Genomic DNA, 20792 nt, shown 5'->3' on the forward strand with positions numbered 1-20792 from the left:
GCCTCTTAATACATTTTTATTTAAGACTTGATATTTGACATTAGGCACACTCTACCACCATTGTGCAGTAGTAAAAAGCCCCTAGGCTTTGGGCTAGGGTTACAGTTATCCATGACAGTGAACAAACACATTCAAAAACTACAGCAGTAGTAAGAACCAACACCCAGACTGGTGAGCAATCACATCAGTGCCCAGGGATATCAGTTCTGGAGATCAAACCAGTGAAATGCCTGTTCCAAGTGTACTTCTATAACCTTTACACCACAATTAAATAGCATGTTTAAAAACATTTTTTCAAGATCATACTGTGCCAGGACCAAGGTGTTCACTGACATTTTTAATATCATATACCTTATTTGAACCCCTCTGAGCATGCATTTTGCTAACTTAACTTTTGTCATAAATCCCTTACAAATCAGAAAGCAAACCAAGTTGGCTGCATGTTTTGCAATGACATTACTTTTGACTAGTGAATGTATGTGTGGGTTATATTCTTCTTGGCAACTATGCATACACTTTTCATTATTACATACAGGCAAAACTAATGTCTCAGTCATGTTGTGAAAGGTCTCAACAAAGATGCTGTTGTCTTACTCTGCTGTGTCCAGGACTATTTGTGACAATCTAATTATATTATATTGCTTATTCTCTTGTTTTCACTATCAGTAAGGAATTTTGTTCCTATGTGAACAAGTAAGCAAAACAAAGAAAATAATTAATTAGTCACAAACACTCATCTGTTTTTATGAAGAACAGAGCAGTCATCATTGTTTCTCGCCATTTCTGATTTTAAAAATGGTACTTTTGCGTCATATGGTACTAAGTAAATTTATATACGTGTGAATCTAAAAAAATGTAATATTTCACCTGAAATACTCTATATAACATCAAAAGAAATACAAATAAACATAAATACAGCAAAACATTAGCGGAATTTATGAATGTGTTCACAGTAAATAATCTATATCTTGGCTAGAAAAATACAGGCTTGGTCAGTGACTTCTCTTTGAACTTCACAGTCAGCCACAGAATTGATTTATTTATTTTTTTCAGTTCTATCAGTAGCTCACCTGATTAAATAAACTATGTAACTGGTGCTAACTGTTATAGCCTTCATAAAAGACAGAATAAAGCACCTACATGCATTAAGTCATAGTATATTTCTTTATTTGAATTCTGTTGGTACTGGGTTTTTAGTTAGTTAGTTAGATATATTTTTTCCCCACCACCCCTGTCTTCTGAGGACTATTTGAAATGTGTTAACCAAAGTAGCATGTTTGACAACTAAGACAAACCAAAAGATGGTGACCTTAGCTTTATTTGTGATATCTACATATGGTTCCCCTCTTTTGTTAGCTTAACGGACATTTTTTATCAACATTTTAAAAAGAGGAAAAAAGACAACAGCATTTTAATTTTCTTCTGGAGTAAAATTGACTGGGTCTGTTCAAGGAAAACTGGTCTTGATATTGTTATTAATGAACAGCGCCTCTATAGGTAGGTAAAAAGTGGCTTGGAATCATGATTTTCGGTTTTAGAGCAGATATTTCGAGCTGCCATTGCTCTGTGATGATTTCTCCATAGATGCTCTGCTGAGCTCCAACAACCAAAAGTAGGCGGGGCTCCGTTGCCCATTTCCGCGTTTTCGCTCGTTCGGATTGGTTAAACGCTGAGCCAGCACTGACGACGCTACGGTCCCGTTGGTTGAGCAGCCAATCAGAGGAGGGAAGAGGACATTTCATGAAGCGGTCGCAGAGGTCGACTCACTGTATCTACCTGGTGGGTCTCGGACGGAGCGCGTGAGCAGATTTTAAGGATTGCTGCTGCTGTTTGTGCTTCACGAAGGATTTTCCAAATGGCTGCTTATAAATTAGTGCTGATTCGCCACGGAGAGAGCTGCTGGAACCAGGAGAACCGCTTCTGCGGCTGGTTTGACGCCGACCTTAGCGAGACCGGGATCCAGGAGGCAAAGAGAGGAGGAGTCGCTTTAAAAGGTCCGTGTTTTTCTGTTTATTATTAGCTAGTTAGCACTTTGCTTAAGGTTTATAGCGTTAACTACCTTAAATATGGTTATTAATGATGGTAATGCATCGCTACATGTCGCGTATTTTTTAACCCCATTACTTCACCCTGTATTTGTAGCTTAAATTATATTAAAACCTAGCTAAGTGAATAGTGGTGCTGCAAGAACCCGTGGCCATGAATTCAAGCTTTTCTTCAATATTTAGGTATAAAATTTCGCTCAGTTTCGGTGTTTTAACCTACAGTAGACTTTCCAATGTTTCGCCATGAGTAGTATTGATTTCCTGTACGGGGGGCGTGGTTTCCGTGCTCTGGCTCTGTCCCCGCCCTTGAAAAACGTGAATTTTCATTCTGAACCAATCAAAATCACGCTTTGCGGATCTGCTCAGCCCACAAGTGACGCATGGGGCGTGAGTAAGCCTGGCGAACGTGCTGCATGGAGCGTGATCTTTTCATGTACCGCAAGGCCTACTTCAGTGTTACTCAGCACGAGGCCCACTGCTATTTTGCACGTTTTAGAGATTTACATTTTACCCAAACACATCTAATCTAACTATTTTAGGTTATTAGCATCCCAATCTTGAGTTTGAGTTAAAATGAATGTGTTCAAGCAGCAGGAAAGCACTAAAATTAGATGATATGACTGAACCCAACTACCCAAGCTATAATGCAGTAACCCTCCTCATGATGATCATAATCATGACCAGATTTAATTCCTCCCCTCCTCCTTATTTTAATGATGTATGTACTTGTTCTAAATTATTTGACAAGTCTGCCGTGTAAATTCAAGCCCTTTTTTCCACCTCTGCAGATGCTGGATTTGAGTTTGACATTTGCTACACTTCTGTTCTGAAGAGGGCCATCCGCACATTATGGCTCGTATTGGATGGCATCGACCAGATGTGGCTTCCTGTGCACAGGACCTGGAGGCTGAACGAGCGTCACTATGGCGGTCTGACTGGGCTGAACAAAGCTGAGACTGCTGCCAAGCACGGCGAGGCCCAGGTCAAGATATGGAGGCGCTCCTATGACATCCCTCCTCCTCCCATGGAAGAAGAACATGACTTTTATAGTGTCATTAGCAAGGTGAGAATGATTAAACAAATCAGTTCATTGTGTTTTTAATCCTCTCTCAATGTGCCTTCATATAATTATGTCCCAAGTGCTGATCTGGGTCAGAATTCTTACACAACTACACAGAAGCATACACCTGGTTGCTGGTTAATGAGTACCATGGTCCAAAAGCCAAAGTTTAGTGGAGATGGTTTTTAGTTGTGTAAATAGCAGCTCTCAAGTGTTCCCCTAGATAAGCACACAGATTTATCTGTAAAGATGGTACTTTTGGCAAGGGGAAATTCTTAACTAATTTTTGCAGAGTGGCTGAGATGTAAAATGATGTACTGCAACTTGAATTGGATTTCTTAATTATAATGGGTTGACGGTTCTAAGAAAAACTATTCTGAATGCATCCTGTTTTTTTTTTTTTGTAGGACCGACGTTATGCTGACCTGAGTGAAGACCAGCTACCTTCTTGTGAGAGCCTGAAGGACACTATTGCCCGTGCCCTTCCATTCTGGAATGATGAGATTGTTCCTCAAATCAAACAGGGCAAGAGGGTGCTTATAGCTGCTCATGGCAACAGCCTGAGGGGTATAGTGAAGCATCTGGAAGGCAAGTGCTGCATTTTATCAATTCAAATACTTCAGCAGATGTTCTGGTTTCAGTTGTATTATTTATAACAGTGTTTTGAGTTGAGCTCAACATATTTTGTCTTTTGCTAATGCAGGTATGTCAGAGGAAGCCATTATGGAGCTTAACCTGCCTACAGGAATTCCCATTCTTTATGAGCTGGACAAGAACTTGAAGCCCATCAAGCCAATGCAGTTCCTAGGAGATGAGGAGACCGTGCGGAAGGCCATGGAGGCTGTGGCTGCACAGGGCAAGGCCAAGAAGTAGAGCCTTCTTTCTCCCTAGACCAATTTTCAAAGAGGATAATCTTCAGCACTGAACAGCTCTAAAGAAAGCAGTCACTTCTGACCTCTCTTAATGTCAAGATTCAGTGTGCATTTGGGAGTGTTCTGTATGTTAACATTGCTTCATGTGTGTAAACTGTTATTTTAGTGTATCCAAATGACATAGATATATAAATAGTATTTATTGACCAAATCTGTACAGAGGGACCACTAAATTTATCTTTAAAAAAAAACTCACATTCCCCTGCTAAATGTATTTACAAGTTTGTGATAGACCACACAAAATAACCATGTTGTATTAGACTGTACAAAGAAGAGATGTAACAAAGTTTAAGCTCCTTATATGGTTAACATCAGGCTGCGAAGAGGTATAGTCATCTCAGCTTACAAATCTAAAACTGTTTAGGTTGTAAAACGGTAATGTTATGACTGTCCCTCCTACGTTTACATGAAAATGTTTTATTCAGAATTTTGAGGGCATTAAAGAGATTGAAGACAAGCCCAGTAGAGTTGATGATGGTTATGTTGTGCTACACAGAGTGAACACATGAGGCCTCCAATCCAATCCACGAAACCTGTAGTGTTTTGCTCCTCATGCATCAATGTGAACCTGTCTATATGTAAACTGAAAAGAAGAATAAATTTTTCAAACCCATTCAAAAACTGATGCTTTCCATTATTAGTGGTACAGCATAAGGGAACTTTGTGTTATGCATAAGAAATCTTTTTTTTTTTTTTTTTTTTTTAATAGTCATTTAACATCAAGCTGGTATTTAGTCTTATTGAAATGTGTAGTCACCCCAGCTGTGTTGATCTTCTATGCAAAAAATATAAACACATTCTCTTCAAGTTTGCCCTATTCACATACCTGTACTTTTAAAAAGCAAGTATTTTTTTGTCTCTGTTGTGTCCTCTCATCCACATGAAAATGCAGATTTTAATTTTTTTTTTAATGTAATTTTGTAACACTCAATACACTAAAGTGTAAGTAGGGTATAATTTGGAATCAAACCAATGTGTTTGACTCACTGTATGTCCGACTACCTCATGCTCATGCAAGCTTTATAATTTGCATAATTTGCAAAAGCAGAGAAAAAAATTCTTGTTTTAAAAAAATATCTGGATTCAAGTGGGCATAGCCTAAATTTAAAGGGAGTGTGTTAAATTTATGTATGCACTAATCTGTTAAATTAAGCTATCTGATTCTGCTTAAATAAAACATACAGGTGTTCCTGTCTTAACCCCAAAAAATCAACAGAACCTTTGCTTTTTATTTATCACAGCAGAGGCAGATTTTTTTTTTTTGGTTTTGTTACATGGCTTAATATGTTTTACTATTAGTGTTTTGATTTTGACATGTATTAAGCCAGGGGTGTCAAACTCATTTTGGCCGAGGGCCACATTGGCATATTGGCTGTCCTCCGAGGGCCAGATGTAACTTATAAATATAAGAAAATGTAACCAAATGTAATATATGTAAATGAATGTAATTACTCCTTAATGTTAAATAACTCTCAATATATTATTTATTCAATCAAATATTACAGTTGCATGGAAAAAATGTTTGCTTGTTGCTCTATTAACATAAATCCTGTTATGAAATCCAAAAACTCCATCAATCAAGAACGAAACTATACAAGTGAATAGAAATGACATAAAATACAAGTTATATTAACTTTGATCAAAACGTTTGATACTGAAAAGAGGCTTAATAAATATAAAATCAAAAATTGTGAGCTGTGACAGATTTAGCATTTCCTCATCCAACCACTAGTGGGAGCTGCAGCAGCACAAGCCCACAGTCTTTACTGAGTCAGAGCTACAGCCCAGCCACGGGCTACAGGATTTTAAGTTCTTCTGTGTATGAAATAAAATAACCCCACTAACCGGATAATACAGCTCTCTACAGTTCATATTTCAGCCCAAGCAGCTAACAGCAGCAGTTTAGAGCAGCCATCCCGGAGTCACTGCTCGGATTACATTATAAACAGGTCAGTTAGCGCGCTGCTAACCTCAGGATGTTTATAACTACGGAGTTTAGAACACACCACGGCTGCAAGGTTAGACTGTTGAAGGCTACTGAAGACTATTAAAGGCTATTGGAGGTTATTGAAAGGGTTATTGGGGCAGAAATCAGTAAAGGCTGGTTAGATAAGTGATTCACCTCCTCGTCCTTTGCTGAGGTGAAACTGCGACTAGCGATGTCACAGTGATGTTTATTAACGTCATTAAAACAGATTTTATCAGCTATTGTCTTATAAATATTTACACATAATTTATATCTCTTCTAAAAAGCGTTTATTTTGGTCAGTAACACAAAATGCATACCGGTCTTTCGCCTTGAAGCACAGCCGTCCGTCTGCATCAACTTTTCTTTTTCTGGATATTATGGGATAAACATGTCTCAATTCCACCCGCGAAGTTACACCTTCCCTCCGGCAGGGTTTCCACATCAATGACTACACTGCCGTGTAGTGGCAGTAAGCCGTAACTTTGCGGGTAATACAATCGACAAGCATTGTGGGAAATGTATTTTTTGGTCAAAGAACGCTTCTGACCTATTTATTATAGACACTAAGATTTTACAAGCTCTCGCGGGCCACATAAAAGGACGTGGCGGGCCACATTTGGCCCGCGGGCCTTGTGTTTGACACATGTGTATTAAGCTATAGGTTTTATTAAGTCTAAAAGGAGATGCATTATACATTTAGACCCCTATACCTGCATCAATGACAGAGAACCTCTTTATGTAAGAAAAACATTTATTCCTGCTGTTTTACAAAGAGGCAAAGTGCTATGACTGTGATTTATTGAAGGTCAAAGATACAATATGCCTTTTAAGGCCCTGATCAATGTCTTTTAAAGACTTGATTTGGAACACACCCTTTTCTTCCACAAAATCTTGAAACAAATAAAGCCCACCTCCAACTCCAAAATAATGAGACTTTGTTGCCAAATAGACAACTCCATCCTCAGCAAGCAGTTTATGAAATACGCTATGAAGAGAGGGATAGTAGTCTGTATTGTAGATGGTCTCAGATGTGAAGATGATGTCATATTTTGGTGTGGGTTCTTCACGTTCCATCAGCGAGAGATAAGAAGTCCAGTCCCCTGAGAAAAACCTGCAGCGATCTGCAAGTGAATCATGTGATGAATCCAAGTTTCTTCTTTTAGCTGGTGGGCTTCCATCTGTTTTTCCTTTACCCTTTTCATCACACTGTTCTTCACAGTTAAGGAACACATTTGGCATTGTTAACTGCTCTATCACAGTACTGTTGTAGTCCTGAAAGTGGACCTTGCTGGCTCGTCTTTTTAAAGCCAGAATGCCGAGCAGCCCGGCCCCACAGCCTAAGTCCAGGACCCTTTTCCCAGAGAAGGTTTCCCCTTCATCATCAATGTACTCCAGCAGGTCAAATGTGCACTCCCAGATTTTTAGGCCCCCCTCATATACCCCAGTTATGAGGTCTGTTTTTTTGTTCACGGTTTGGAAGAGTATGTTTTCGCCGTCATCACGCTCAGGGGCAGTTTGCTCAAACACAGATTCGTTGATATAATGGAGAGGTGGTAAAGACCCTATGGTGACCGTCTCTGTGACACAGTTGTCAATGTGGGAAAGAAGATCTGCTGTGTTCTTGTGTTCTACTGCTTCCTTTATGGTCTTCTGATCAGAGTCACAGGTCTCCTATATGGGTACAAAAACGTTCAGATTTATGATAAGCTGTATAAAGTTAAAACCCATCATAATATATCACAAGACACAGTCAAGTCACAGGTTGAGTGAATCTACGATGATAACAGTATAAGTATATTTCTCTGCATACATTTAAATTAAAACCTCATCGGATTACCACACAGCAAGTCCTAACTGTGATTATGGAGAATAAATCAAACAAATAAGGCAATAATATTTGACCTGGTAGTTTATTTATTACATTTATTTATTTATCCAATATTACATACAGAATACAGTGGCAGAAATGTTTGATTTACGTATTTGGTGTAACCCTTAAGTGCAGGTGTCTTTGAAGACATTAATAGATGCCCTGACATTTTGCTTAGGAATTCTCTGGTATAATTTAATAATTAAATTTAATAATTCATTGTCCCATTAATGATGGCAAGCCATCCTGTCCCAGATGCAGCAAAACATGCCAAAACCATGATACTACCACCACCATGTTTTACAGACTGGATAAAGTTTTTTTTGTGTTGGGGGCAGTGTTCTTCTTTCTTCAAACCTAAGACTTTTGATTTAAACAAAGAAAAACAAAAAGTTATTTTGGCCCACACCTGCTCATCCCATTGACCTAAAACAACTGACTACTGTTACCATCAACATATTGAATCAGTTCCATCAATAAATAAATGAACTAGTTTGCCTTATTTGCTTGATCTGGTTCTCCCTATCGTCTCTTAAGACCTCAGATCTCTTAAGAAAATCTGATTAAGTTTTTAGGGCAAAGTTAATCAGAAATATGACTGGAACACTGCACAGGGTTCACAAGTTTCAAATACAACTGTATCCGGTTAGCTAGATATCTAGCTAACCAGTTAGCTAACCTAGCCGCACAGTAACAGACTAACCTAGGGACTAATGCATGAATATATCGATAAATGCCGAATTAAATGTTAATAAAACTTTTGGCAAATTATAAAACATGCTGCTTACATTAACAAACATCAGCTAGTTACTTAAATAGCTCGCTAAAGTTAACATTAATGTTACTTACAGTAGGCTTGATCTGGCTCTTCATTTCATCTCGATTTTCACCTGTAACTTTCTCTTCTTGTGAATCTTCTCCACCGCTCTCTTCAGTCTGCAGCGGAACGTCAAAATGAAAGCTGAACGCCATAGTTAAACAACTAAGCAACCGGGCAGCGGGGCGACAGTTCAGTGTTTACACGTGCTGCATTGAGCTTACTGGACTACAAATCCCACAATGCCTTTCGGTGACCCCTCTGCGTCGCTTTTTCTTTACTTTAACACTAAATGAACCACATTCATGAAAAATATACCTATTTATTTATAGATATTACAATAAATATATTGGCTGTAATTTACTATAGCTGGTAGTTTTATTAGGGTTATGGTTCTGGAGTGGTACTTTAAGAGTTTTCTGGCTAGTTTATGATTTTATGGACCGCAAGATGTCAGTCTTGTGCTTTTGCTGCATGGCAGCGCAAAGAATCTGTAGAAAGCAGAATTCCCTTATTTTTTAAGGTAAATATCAAATTCACTGCTGCAACTGGAAAGACTTGACTCCCCCGTTCACCATATGTATAAATGATTTTGCATGTTTTTCAAGTCACTAAAATATATTAAGAAAATGACTAAGAAGACACAATTTGTTGTGTGAAAATTGACTTGTGATCCCTTATTACCCGCATGACAGTTTGGATATTACATTCTATTGTATTCCTGTATTTATTTTATTTTAGTTAATTGAAAAACGTAGTAATATTGTATCCTGAAAAGTGTGTGCATGCAGCTTCTTATATCCTTGTGATTCCGTATTCAGTAAATGAAAAAAAATCATAAAAACGTAATAAAATAAAATACCTACTTTAGAAAGTCTTTAAAGTCTTTTAGAGCTCCTGAACGAGTATAAAATGAAATGAATGGGTAGACCAATCAAGGAAAATTAGAGTTAAATTAATCTTTGATCATTTTTATACTGGAAATTTCCTCAACACTGACTAATAACAAATGCTTCAGTGCTGCAGATATAATTTTAAATGCTTTTTTAGCTCCAGTTATAAGTCTTTTAAAAGCAGTGCTCTAGCTCAGTATCTCAAGTACCAACCAGTCAGCTCACAGTAGCAGTAACGCTAGCGTCTTTACTGCATAACAAACTTGTTTACTGTAGAAAAATAGAAATATGTACGTTATTCTCATAGTCTTTTTTTAAGACGTCGGCATATTCTACTTTCCGAATTAAAGTAAAATCAAGTTAGACACTATTTTATTTTAATTATGAGTTTAAGCTATTTAGTTATATTCACTCCCATTCTTTGAGGACTCACTCGCGGGTTCCCTCTAGCGGTTGTCGTGATGTCTGATATGGCGTGCTATATTGGAAGTGAGCAGTCTCTGCATAAAAAATAATAAATCAGCTCTGGTTAACACTGTGGTTAAATGTGTCTGAAATCAGAGCATCATAGAAAACATGTGATATTTTGTCTTTACTGCCTAAAAACCTTGCTGTAGAAAAATATAAATATATAGGTTATTTTCATAGCTTTTTATCAAACCGTGCTTACTGTACTTTCCCAAATTAAAATAACATCCTGTACCAGCAGTAATGCTGCCTTCAAGTCGTGTCGGAAACATCGTATTTACGAGATGAGAGCACATGAACGCCACTACAAACTCGGATTTTTAGATAAGTCCCGACGTGTCAGTAAGAAGTGCAGACAGTTCGTATTGTAAACTGCTTACACTTCTGTTATTGCTTCACACTAACACTTGCAGGTTGTTATTAGCTAACTAATAAAATCACTAACAATACGTGACAAAAACGTAAAAGTCTAGTATGATTCACGGTTTTAATGGGATAAAAACGTCTCTTGCTTAATGTGTGTCTTATTCGCTCCGTTCTGTTAGAACAGGACAAAACACACCTCCTGTCTTTTATGATAATATACCAAAAGTATAAACAAAATATATTTTTCTAATGGCGTATATTTCCACCTGACCGTCGTAATTACCACCTCCAAACTCCTAAGTAGGAATTTTCGAGGAGGACTTAAAGGAAGCATTAGACACTATATTCTGTTTTATTAATGAGTTTAAGCTGTTTAGCTTAATTCACCCCATTCATTGAGGACTCACTCGCGGGTTCCCTCTAGCGGTTCGTAGTCATGATATCTGACATAGCGTGGTATATAGGAAGTGGGCAGTCTCTGCATAAAAAAATAATACATTAGCTCTGGTTAACACTGTGGCTAAATGTATCTGAAATTAGAGCACCTTAACCATATCGCTGCTGCCAGCGTGTGGACAACAGTCAGACACTATTAGCTAGCTAAGATAGAAAACACGCGTTGTGATACTTTTTTTGTAAGTAGCTAAGGTCGCACTGGGTTGTGGGTTAGTTTGAGAGAAAATACTCAATTTCCCACAATTCCCCGCACTTACAGCCCCCCCACAGACCTCCGCGGCGCCGAGCAGTGAAAGACGCCAAAACGGCTGAAACAACTGGCTGATGTATTAGATAGAGAGCTAACCTAGCGTTAGCGGGCTGTTTGTCTGAAGTCCGCGACTGATTAATATCTTCTTCAGCGCTGCCATGACCTGAGTTTTGGCTGTTGGCTTTTCCTGCGGAGGACGAGAGCGAGGTGAGGACACAGTGGAGGTAATGGAAACGCGTGTGTTTAATCTGAATTCTGTTAAAAAAAGACCCAACAGTGAATGCTGGTTCGGATTGGTGGCGGTGTTCTGTCGGGTTGTACTACCTTGTCAAAACGTGCTACTCTAGTGTGTATTTAAACGTAAAAATGCCAGAAAAAGACCCATATTTATAAATAATACTCTCGGTAAGATATTTGGAAAGCCTGAATTAATATATCGGGCTACAGTTATTGGTTAATAGGGATGATTATAACCCGTTTTTTATTTTGTATTGCTCACGTATTATTATTATTATTATTATTTATACTGTCATTTACACATTTTTAACACTCAGACAAAAATGACATAAGGACAGTGGGCTCAGGTTGTTGAATGCACCCAAGTAAAACTTAGTAGAACTGCCGTAAAACACACATAAACCTAAAATAGATTTGCCGCGCATGCGCACTGGTGTTGAGAAACGCATTTCGATAGGTAGCACAACTCAGACAGAACACCGGTGTGAATTATTAGGGACCACAGTCTTTTAGATACTATAAAATATTATTCAGTATTTTCTGTTAGAAACTCGTATGATAATTTTGTAATTATTGGTGTTTAGTTTATATGTATGCCAGTCTGTACATGTTATTAGTGGAGTGTGGAGTGAGTGATGTGTGAGTAGACAGGTTAGCTAAGCTAGGTTAGGTGAGGTTAGATGGCTGGGTAGCGCTCTGTACCAATAAATGTAACTGGTAGTGCTTCACTCATCGCTCACTGTCGCTTTTGCCACAGCCTTGTATTGTTAAGATGTGTCCACACACCCTGTACGGAATGCGGAGTATCAGGATTTCCCTCCCTCTTAGGGCAGACATCCAGTTACACCCAAAACAAGCAGCCCTTGACCAGTGCTGTGATGTGATGTGCTGTAAGAATTTAGCATAGGTTAGTATCTTTTGCACCACTTAAGTAAGAGTTAAAGATAATAATCAGACCTCCCTGATAAACCCCCATGAAGACATCCCATACAAAACTGCCAGTATATAGCATATGTAGTACAGGGTTGGGTGAGATGGGGATTTTTTTTATATCACAATTTTTATTTTCTATCAATATTTTTCATATTTTAACCTATGAGGTGAATTTTATTTTTGGAGAAAAGAAATCTCACTATTATTTTGGGAACTATTTTTCCCAAAACTTCTTTCACACATTTTTTTATATTCCAATAGAAGCAGGTTAAAACTGCTATTTTAATTATGTCCAATATTTAGTAAATTAGCTTTTTTACTCAAAATGTTCAGTAGTTCTATCCAATTAAACAGGACTAATTATACTCTCTAAAATAAAATGTTTGATATTTTTCAATCAGTCAGTGTTCTTTAAGTGTTTGATGGTGATATCTACGATAATGCTCAAAAAAATGTTATCACAATATTTAAACCTTCTATGGCATGAATTTCATTTTTGAGCAGACATAAAAATCACACCATTATTTGGGAACTATTTCTTTGGGAACTCCTTTCACAACATTTTTTAAATCTAATTTTGATAACAAGCTGATATTTGAATTACCACTGCTTTTTCATGAGAACCCTAACAAAAGTACATGGTCTACATAATGTTGCTCAAAGGCAGCAACTGAAAGAAAAAAACATTTTTTAGTAAGCTTACAACAACAATAATGTAAAAATACAACCTAGAAACAATATAAACCAACACATATACTTTTTTTTTTTTTTTTTTTTTTTTTTTTACATATTCTTGCACATTTTCATATTTTTATTTAAGAGCCTTGTGCTTGTTCATCTCGTTTCACTGGGCGTAAACATGCCTTGTAACATTAATGTAAAAATATGATTACTAAATACATTTGAAAATAAGGATGGTATGTTGTATAATAAAAAAATATTGGTTGTTGCCTGAGGGCAATATCATGCCATTGATGGTTGACATTTTCACAATACACTATATTCTTTTTTTTTTTTTTTTTTTTTACCAGTATCTTGGCAAGTAGACAATGTTCCAACAGAGGCAGGTTTCTAAAACATCTATCCAAATATTTAGTAAATCAGCTATTTTTTTACTCAAAACGTGCAGTAGTTCCGTCCAAATAAACAGGATTAATTACGCTCTCTAAAAGGAAATGTGAATCATGTGTTTGTCAGTCAGTCAGTTGGTGTTCTTTAAGTGTTCACTGGTGAGACCTACAATAATGCTCTGAAAAGCGTTTTATTGTATCATGAATTGATCACAATACAATCTAAAATATATATCATTTATTTTCATATTTCCCACCTCTACAGTGTCATATTATTATGTCACAGGCCTTCCCATCATGCAGTAAAATAATCTGTATCTGTGTGTGGTATATTCATGCGCACTTGTGCATGTGTCTGTTAATCTCCCGTTCAGAAGGGAATTAAGAGCGCAGTGGCTTTTCATCGGGACTATTTGAAGCCTGTCTGAAGATTAAACATCTGGCTAAACCCAGCAATCCAGAGAAAGAAGTATTAAATGTCTGCTGGTCCATGCTAGATTTTTTGGGGTTTATTTTCCACCACAGTAACACTGTATATAGCTAAGGGAGGTCCTTAAGGATTTTATGGTCTAGTAAAGAATTTCATGTGTTTTTAGACTAAGCTGATTATCTCTCTTACAGACACAGTATTGTTGTTAGTAATGTTTCTTTAATCTCCTATAGATTTAGTGTAGGATGCCATATTTTCTCAGATGACTTGAATCAGAATGCCTTCACGATATTGAATTCAGTTCCTCCGCTTTAGCTCTTTGTGATCTGCTTACATAGATCAGATACTTGGTCGTACTAATTGGCTTATAGGTTCAGCAAGAGGGCTACTGGCCATTGATCCAAATGCTGACTGTGCTGAGGTGTCTCAGGGTTACACGGCATTAGGTAGAGCTTGCCTATCGTTGTTCCTGCACCTTGCTGAATTTACTGAATCCCATTTTGTGATGGCGACATGTATGGTAGCCTAAGGTATTTGGTTATTTTTAAATATGAATTTAAAGTGTATGTCACAAACATATTGCCTCATATACTTCACATTGGCTACTCTGCTGGCTTATCTGTAGCTACAGGGCTGTTCTAGTTGTTCATGCTGGTCTGGCAATACTGGGTATACTAACAAAAATAACAAATTTTGTCTGTAAACTATCAGCATTATCAATGCTAGTTTGAACCACTGACCAACCCAAAGTTATCCTATGGTGGTCTTTTTCTATTGACAGATGGAATGGGATGATATGGGGTGCGGGGGTGGGGGTGAGGGTTATGCATTAACAGATGGGCTACAGTGATTATTTTAAACCTATATAGAAAGTGCGTCTATATGGTAGGTTGACTGATAAAGTAGTCAATGAGGATGAATGTCCCATATCGCATAACCAATTCCAATATTTTGTAAACCCTTGTATATTTGTCAGTGTTAAGTGCTGGAGTTGTTTGTTTGTAGTATGAAAGCACTTTGCGATATACAGCTCTGGAAAAAAATAATAGACCATGTAAAATGATGAGTTTCTTTGATTTTACCAAATTGAAAACATGGGCGATCACAATCCAACAAAACCAAGCTAAACTGCTTGAATTTTTGCACCAGGTGTGGCATAAAGTTTTCCAAAAGCAGTGTGTAAGACTGTTGGAGAACAAGCCAAGATGCATGAAAACTATGTTTAAAAAACAGGGTTATTCCACCAAATATTGATTTCTGACCTCTTAAAACTGTATAAATATATGCCCTTTTTAAAAATTGCATTATTTGCTGTCTGAAAGCTCTGCATCTTTTTTGTTATTTCAGCCATTTCTCATTTTCTGCAAATAAATGCTCTAAATGACAATATTTTTACTTGGGAGAAATGTTGCCCGTAGTTTATAGAATAAAAGAACAATGTTCATTTTACTCAAACATACCGGTATATTTATAAATAGCAAAATCAGAGAAACTGATTTAGAAACTTTTTCCGGAGCTGTATATATCCTGTCCCCCGCATTCTTATGACTGCAGTTATGTGCCTATGTGTTTAAAAGATGCAAATGCTAATATTATGTCAACTAATGTAATATTAATCATTACTTTCTAGGGTCAAAATGCGGCTCTGTCCCAGTGTCATGCACCTGTTTGCGAGGTGGCTGCGGAGCTGCTCCAGGCGCAGTCGCAACCGCATGCCTCAGAGACTGAGGGAGCCCCTGAGTTACGTTCAACTTCTGATCAGTTCCCTGTACTTCAACTCCCTCACCAACTCTGATGTGGTGGTAGATTCTCTTTTTGAGCCAGTCTTCTGGATGGTGGATATTCTTACCCGCTGGTTCGGGAAGGTAAGTCGTCAAATTCCTAATAAAATGTTTTGTGTGTTGTCTTTAGCTAAATGCTAATAAACACATGTTATGTCATATTTATAAGATGTTTTGTTTTTCTCTTTTTTGAGGTATTTGTATTTCTAGTGGTAGCTCTCACCAGCTCCATCCTCTTTATTGCATACGTCTGCCTCCTCCCCATGGTCCTTAACACATACACTCCTTTCTGGATAGTGTGGCATGTCTGCTATGGGCACTGGAACTTGATCATGATAGCTTTCCATTACTACAAAGCTACAAGCACATCTCCTGGATATCCTCCTAAGGTCTAATACATATAAAATAAATGTATAATTTTTTTTAAATAGTGATATTTAATTTGAACCCATTGTAATTCTTGTTTTTGTGTGTTTTTCAGATGAAAAATGACATTCCATTTGTGTCTGTCTGTAAAAAGTGTGTAATTCCCAAACCACCAAGAACTCATCACTGTGGGATTTGCAACACGTAAGTCATTGTGGATCCTTATTAAAAATGTTTACTTGTTTTTTTAATCTGAGACATGCTGCTGATTCTTTATGGTCTTCTTTGTTTTGCAGGTGTATACTGAAAATGGACCATCACTGTCGTATCCTTTTCAAGAACTAGGCAGGAAAACCCTTCCTGGGTTATTTTAAAGCTTAAATATCTGAAAGATTGGAACACTGCATTGTTTAGGGTTCCTCTGCTTCAGCTTGTCAACTGTGCACTAATGCAGAGCTTCTTTAAGAGGTTACTAAATGGCTTTTGCCACGGTGCGTTATGTGAGACAATCTTTTGAGACAGAATGTGAACCCTTATGTGAAGCTTTTTAAACTAGGCATGCACCAAAACATTAAATAATCCACCAGTACATTAAATTAATTAAATTAATTGAAAGCCTTAATGTGTAAAATATCACTGTTTAAATTAATTTGTCGTTTCACTCGCCCAAATACTTGTGGTTGCAGAATATTCAGTGCGTCCATATGTTAAATAGATATGGATATATTTAAAAGTTCTTTAGAGCAGTGGTTCTTAAAGCAGTTCTCATGGGCACCCAGATAATACTCATTTTTGCAGGCATAATGTACACACTGTGGGGGTCTCTTATGTGCAGTTTGAGAACCGAGGACATTTGTACTATGGCACCAGACTCATTTTTAACAATTTCTGCAACCTTTTGGAATGTTTAGAATTATTTTTATGTATCCCCTTACATTATTAACCTTAACTGTCCATTTTCAGCTTGGCTCAACAACTGCGTTGGTCATTTCAATCACCGCTATTTCTTTTCCTTTTGTCTCTACATGACTCTCGGCTGCCTGTACTGCAGCGTCAGTGGCCGAACCCTCTTTATAGATGCATATAATGCCATAGATGTAAGAACTGACACTTTTTTTCATTGTTTTTAATTTACAGACTGTTGTACATCTATGAGGCTGTTATACTCTCTTTTAATACATGATTCAAATTTGGGTGGGGGTAAAGCTAACATCTGCTTTAGGGTATGTGTGGAAATATGCAGTTTCTTTTACATATTTTCACTACATTGTTTTATGTTCTTATCTTTCTTTTGGTGCTTTTCCTGCTGTCTTGTACCTGTTGCCAAAAATGGGATCTTTGCATGGGATAACTCTGCAAATTCTGTCTGCTGTTACTCCGCTAGCACTTCAAACACATGGATGTGGAAAAGCAAGGGGTTCCAGTGACAGGTGTAGGCCTGCTCATAGGAATCGTGCCACAAGAGCCCATGACTGTGAAGGTGACATAGGAAGCTTTGCATCCTACTTGATAGTGTCTTTTTTTAAACTCATCATGGTGTTTCTTTGATTGGACATGCACTGTTTAATGCTTTCTTCTCTGTTCTGAAATATTTCTCACCTAGGATATTGTATAAAGTGAATAGGTTTACAGCAGTCATTCTACTGGTCAGTGTAGCTCTATAAAAATAATTTATTTTAACTCCTGATTTGAATTCATTTAATTCAGGCTTTGGTTTGTGTCAACATTTACTAACAGGCTTACTTTGCCATATGCAAAGGTACTTATATCCAGTAACACATTTACTGTTTGATTCCTGTTTGGTAGCCAATAATATTTAGTAGTAAAAAGTAATACAATTTTTTTTTATTATTATTACTACAACAAAAATTTGCATCACAAATAGCAAAAACACTAATATGTTATTAGTGACAGTAGTCTAGCGCGCACACTACTCCCCAAAACCTCCTGGGCAGTTTTTGTGTCTACTAATTTCCACTTTAACTTAAAACTAAAATATATGAGAACAAACAGTCTAAAGAAAGAAAAAGAAAATCTTTTTAACGATATACTAAATGTTTCTTTTGTTTCAGAGTTATCATACATCATCAACACCGTACACCTTTAAGGACCGAATGTTTCATAAAAGTGTTATTTACATGTGGGTCCTTACAAGGTACACGATTTTATCACTCTCTTTCTTTAATCAGTAATTTTACTGTTGAATAGTAAATTGTCATTTTTCTTTTTTTTTTTTATGTCTTCTGTGGTCAACAGCACAGTAGCAGTTGCTTTAGGAGGCCTGACTGTTTGGCATGCTATCCTGATCTCCCGTGGAGAAACAAGTATTGAAAGACATATCAACAGTAAAGAAGCCAAATACATGACAAAACGAGGAAAGGTAGACAGATCAGCACACACCAACAAAGCTTGTTATATTCACTCTGTATACTCTTTAAAAATGGAAAATGCACTTTAAACAATTAAAAATAAATAAAAAACATTAAGATTAACGGGCAGTTTCCAAAACATTGCTTAATCTTATGTTTTATCGACGCTAATTGCTATCTTACATTCTGTCAGCAGTCTTATTTTCATGCCTTGCTCGCACACCAATAAAAATAGCACCAAAGTTTCAGAATATATATACACTATGGGGCATTGTGGTCTGGAAATGAGGTGTAGTCATGTTAATTTCTGGTGTGTTTCTTTCTACGTGGCAGAAAACACAGGTGTGCCACTGCAATAAACAGAATGCAGAGTAAAACATCATTGCTGTTCCCATTAATGACCTGCTTGTGCACCTTCAGTGTAAACAAGCAGGTCAGTTTCCTCTGCTGAGAAGCAAAAAAAAACCCCTAAGCGCAGCAATATCTTAAAGGGAATGGCAAGTAGGGGTGGGCAATATTATATCGTATATAATATATCGTGACATAGAAATATTGTGATATTAAAGATGTTCTGTCTTAAAAGTAGTATATTACTTACTGTGAAGCTTTAAGTGTATTTATTGTATAATTGCTTTAGTTTGCAGTTTATATGCATGCACTAAATATTCTGCAATATTTTTTGCTGCATTATATTATTTTATGCTATATTATTTATTTTGCCACATTATGATTATGCTGTTATACTCTTATACTATATTCCTGAAATTAATTAATTATTTTTCTGTTTTCCTATATCGCCAAGTATATAGTTATCGCAAAAATACACTGAAATATTGTGATATTATTTTAGTGCCATATTGCCCACCCCTAATGGCAAGTGAACCAGATTAGTTTTTCACCTTACACTCAAAACACACTAATAATTAATTAAAATAATTAGCTAATGCCTTTTGCATACATGGCAAAAAACATGCTGACACCCTTAATCAAGCTGCGCTGTTAACAGCTCACCAATATATCGCTAACATAGGGCCATAAATGTTTTAATTGATAGTTGAAATCATTTATTTAATGGTAAATCAACAGCTGTGTGTTTCTGTTTGACAGATCTACAAGAATCCATACAACTATGGGAAACTAAATAACTGGAAAGTGTTCTTCGGTGTAGAGAAAAAGAGGTAAGAATGGATTGGAATTGGCTGTATATATAAATAATGTGTTGAGATTGAATAATGCCATGACCACACATTGACTGCTTTTAATGTATTACTACTACTATTAATGCTGACATGTCAAAAGTCGTGGTAAAGTCATAAAGTAATACTTCAGGGTACAGCTTGGGCAAGTTGTGAGGTGTTATCTTGTGAAAGTGGCTAAACACTAGCCCTTGTGATGATGCCAATGCCTCAGAAATTATTGGAGTTTGAGCGAGGATTGAAAGGAGGCCCCACACCACATATCCCACAAGTGCAGGGCAGCATTGTTTAAATTTCTATTGGACATGGTCGATGTAATGCAACATTTCCTGTCCTTAGTTCATAAATTAGCATTTTAAAATAATGTTAAGTGTCATCTTACCATTTGCACAATGTGGTGTAATTATGATGTTCTATTTACAGTCATTGGCTGACAAGGGTTCTGCTACCATCTGGACATGTCCCTTATGGAGACGGACTGGCATGGGACATCTATCCTCTTAAAAAGGACATGATGCCAGTATGAGTGCTTCGGCAACTGCAGGAACAACGTTGGTAGTGGGCAGTTCTGTCCAGTGGTCACTCAACACTGCTGGCAGCAGGTGGTCCGAAGCGCTGCACATTTGGAGTCTTATCAAATCCAAAACCGCAGTAACAATGAGATGGGATAATTGCGTCATAAGGAGGAAATCTTGACTGGTCTCTTTGTACAACTGCTCATTTGTTTTCTATATTTGCTTAAGGGCAGTTTTACATAATGACTGTGCTCATACCTGTCAAGGCAGTGGTAAAACGGATGTGATGCCTGGAGGTACTGGGGCATATTGCCTTCTGAGGATTGCTGGAAATGCGGAGCTGTGCTCCTTCAAGCTTTAACAGTGTGTTTAACTGTTTTAATGAAAATCTGTCATATTTTATATTTATTGATCTACTGCTTACCATGTGTATATGCACCCTGCCCAAGGTATGCAGACCACCAGAAGGAAATGTGTGTGGATGTTGTAAAGAATGAATTTTACAAGGTTTCCAAAAACTTTAAAATACATACAAACACATATCGTCTTGTATTCACCAAACATCATATTTATTTTGATCAATTATACCTTTCAGTTGTATATCACTTAATTGTGAATTTGTATAATTAAGTTATTATTTTTCTAAATGCTCAGTCACTCTGTCACAACATGTTCTGTGGTTGGTGTTCCCAACATCATGATTTTTTCACCCTTGTGTTCATTTTAGCAGCTGTCCGACCAATAAAGTTGTATGTTTTATGTGTTGTAA

General features: G+C 37.1%; 3 protein-coding genes across 5 annotated transcripts; 2 read left to right on the forward strand and 1 right to left on the reverse strand.

The window, feature by feature from the left end:
* Window positions 1–1734: 1734 nt before the first annotated feature.
* Window positions 1735–4658, forward strand: pgam1a (phosphoglycerate mutase 1a). Its single transcript, XM_007240387.4, has 4 exons — window positions 1735–1994; window positions 2834–3108; window positions 3513–3693; window positions 3809–4658. The coding sequence occupies exons 1-4, from the start codon at window positions 1856–1858 to the stop codon at window positions 3976–3978; spliced, it is 765 nt and encodes a 254-aa protein (XP_007240449.1). The 5' UTR covers window positions 1735–1855; the 3' UTR covers window positions 3979–4658.
* A 2081-nt stretch (window positions 4659–6739) lies between these two features.
* On the reverse strand, window positions 6740–8942 carry mettl18 (methyltransferase like 18). Its single transcript, XM_007240388.4, has 2 exons — window positions 8726–8942; window positions 6740–7677 (listed from the first exon to the last, which is right to left on the reverse strand). Exons 1-2 carry the CDS (start codon window positions 8846–8848, stop codon window positions 6790–6792), a joined length of 1011 nt encoding a protein of 336 aa, XP_007240450.2. The 5' UTR covers window positions 8849–8942; the 3' UTR covers window positions 6740–6789.
* A 2034-nt stretch (window positions 8943–10976) lies between these two features.
* On the forward strand, window positions 10977–20782 carry zdhhc16a (zinc finger DHHC-type palmitoyltransferase 16a). Of its 3 annotated transcripts, none has more exons than XM_007240390.4 (11): window positions 10978–11333; window positions 15427–15661; window positions 15772–15966; window positions 16059–16147; window positions 16240–16268; window positions 16907–17040; window positions 17328–17423; window positions 18016–18098; window positions 18200–18323; window positions 19420–19490; window positions 19932–20782. In XM_007240390.4, the coding sequence occupies exons 2-11, from the start codon at window positions 15434–15436 to the stop codon at window positions 20032–20034; spliced, it is 1152 nt and encodes a 383-aa protein (XP_007240452.1). In that variant the 5' UTR covers window positions 10978–11333; window positions 15427–15433; the 3' UTR covers window positions 20035–20782. The 3 variants fall into 3 exon arrangements, with proteins under 3 accessions (XP_007240453.1, XP_007240452.1, XP_007240451.1); XM_007240389.4 differs by having other exon boundaries at window positions 10979–11350; XM_007240391.4 differs by lacking the exon at window positions 17328–17423 and having other exon boundaries at window positions 10977–11350.
* The last annotated feature ends 10 nt before the right edge of the window (window positions 20783–20792 follow it).

This window comes from Astyanax mexicanus, chromosome 7 (genome assembly GCF_023375975.1).
Source record: "Astyanax mexicanus isolate ESR-SI-001 chromosome 7, AstMex3_surface, whole genome shotgun sequence".
Taxonomy (NCBI): Eukaryota; Metazoa; Chordata; class Actinopteri; order Characiformes; family Acestrorhamphidae; genus Astyanax; species Astyanax mexicanus.

What these genes read in the sequence shown, in the direction of transcription:
- mettl18 (XM_007240388.4), bottom strand. Translation starts at nt 8,848, where the DNA reads ATGGCGTTCAGCTTTCATTTTGACGTTCCGCTGCAGACTGAAGAGAGC. An exon ending in AGAGCCAGATCAAGCCTACT is followed by an intron (nt 7,678 to 8,725) that starts GTAAGTAACATT and finishes GTACCCATATAG; the next exon opens with GAGACCTGTGACTCTGATCA.
- pgam1a (XM_007240387.4), top strand. Translation starts at nt 1,856, where the DNA reads ATGGCTGCTTATAAATTAGTGCTGATTCGCCACGGAGAGAGCTGCTGG. An exon ending in AGGAGGAGTCGCTTTAAAAG is followed by an intron (nt 1,995 to 2,833) that starts GTCCGTGTTTTT and finishes CCACCTCTGCAG; the next exon opens with ATGCTGGATTTGAGTTTGAC. An exon ending in TATAGTGAAGCATCTGGAAG is followed by an intron (nt 3,694 to 3,808) that starts GCAAGTGCTGCA and finishes TTGCTAATGCAG; the next exon opens with GTATGTCAGAGGAAGCCATT.
- zdhhc16a (XM_007240390.4), top strand. Translation starts at nt 15,434, where the DNA reads ATGCGGCTCTGTCCCAGTGTCATGCACCTGTTTGCGAGGTGGCTGCGG. An exon ending in CTCCTGGATATCCTCCTAAG is followed by an intron (nt 15,967 to 16,058) that starts GTCTAATACATA and finishes TGTGTTTTTCAG; the next exon opens with ATGAAAAATGACATTCCATT. An exon ending in TACATGTGGGTCCTTACAAG is followed by an intron (nt 18,099 to 18,199) that starts GTACACGATTTT and finishes TGTGGTCAACAG; the next exon opens with CACAGTAGCAGTTGCTTTAG.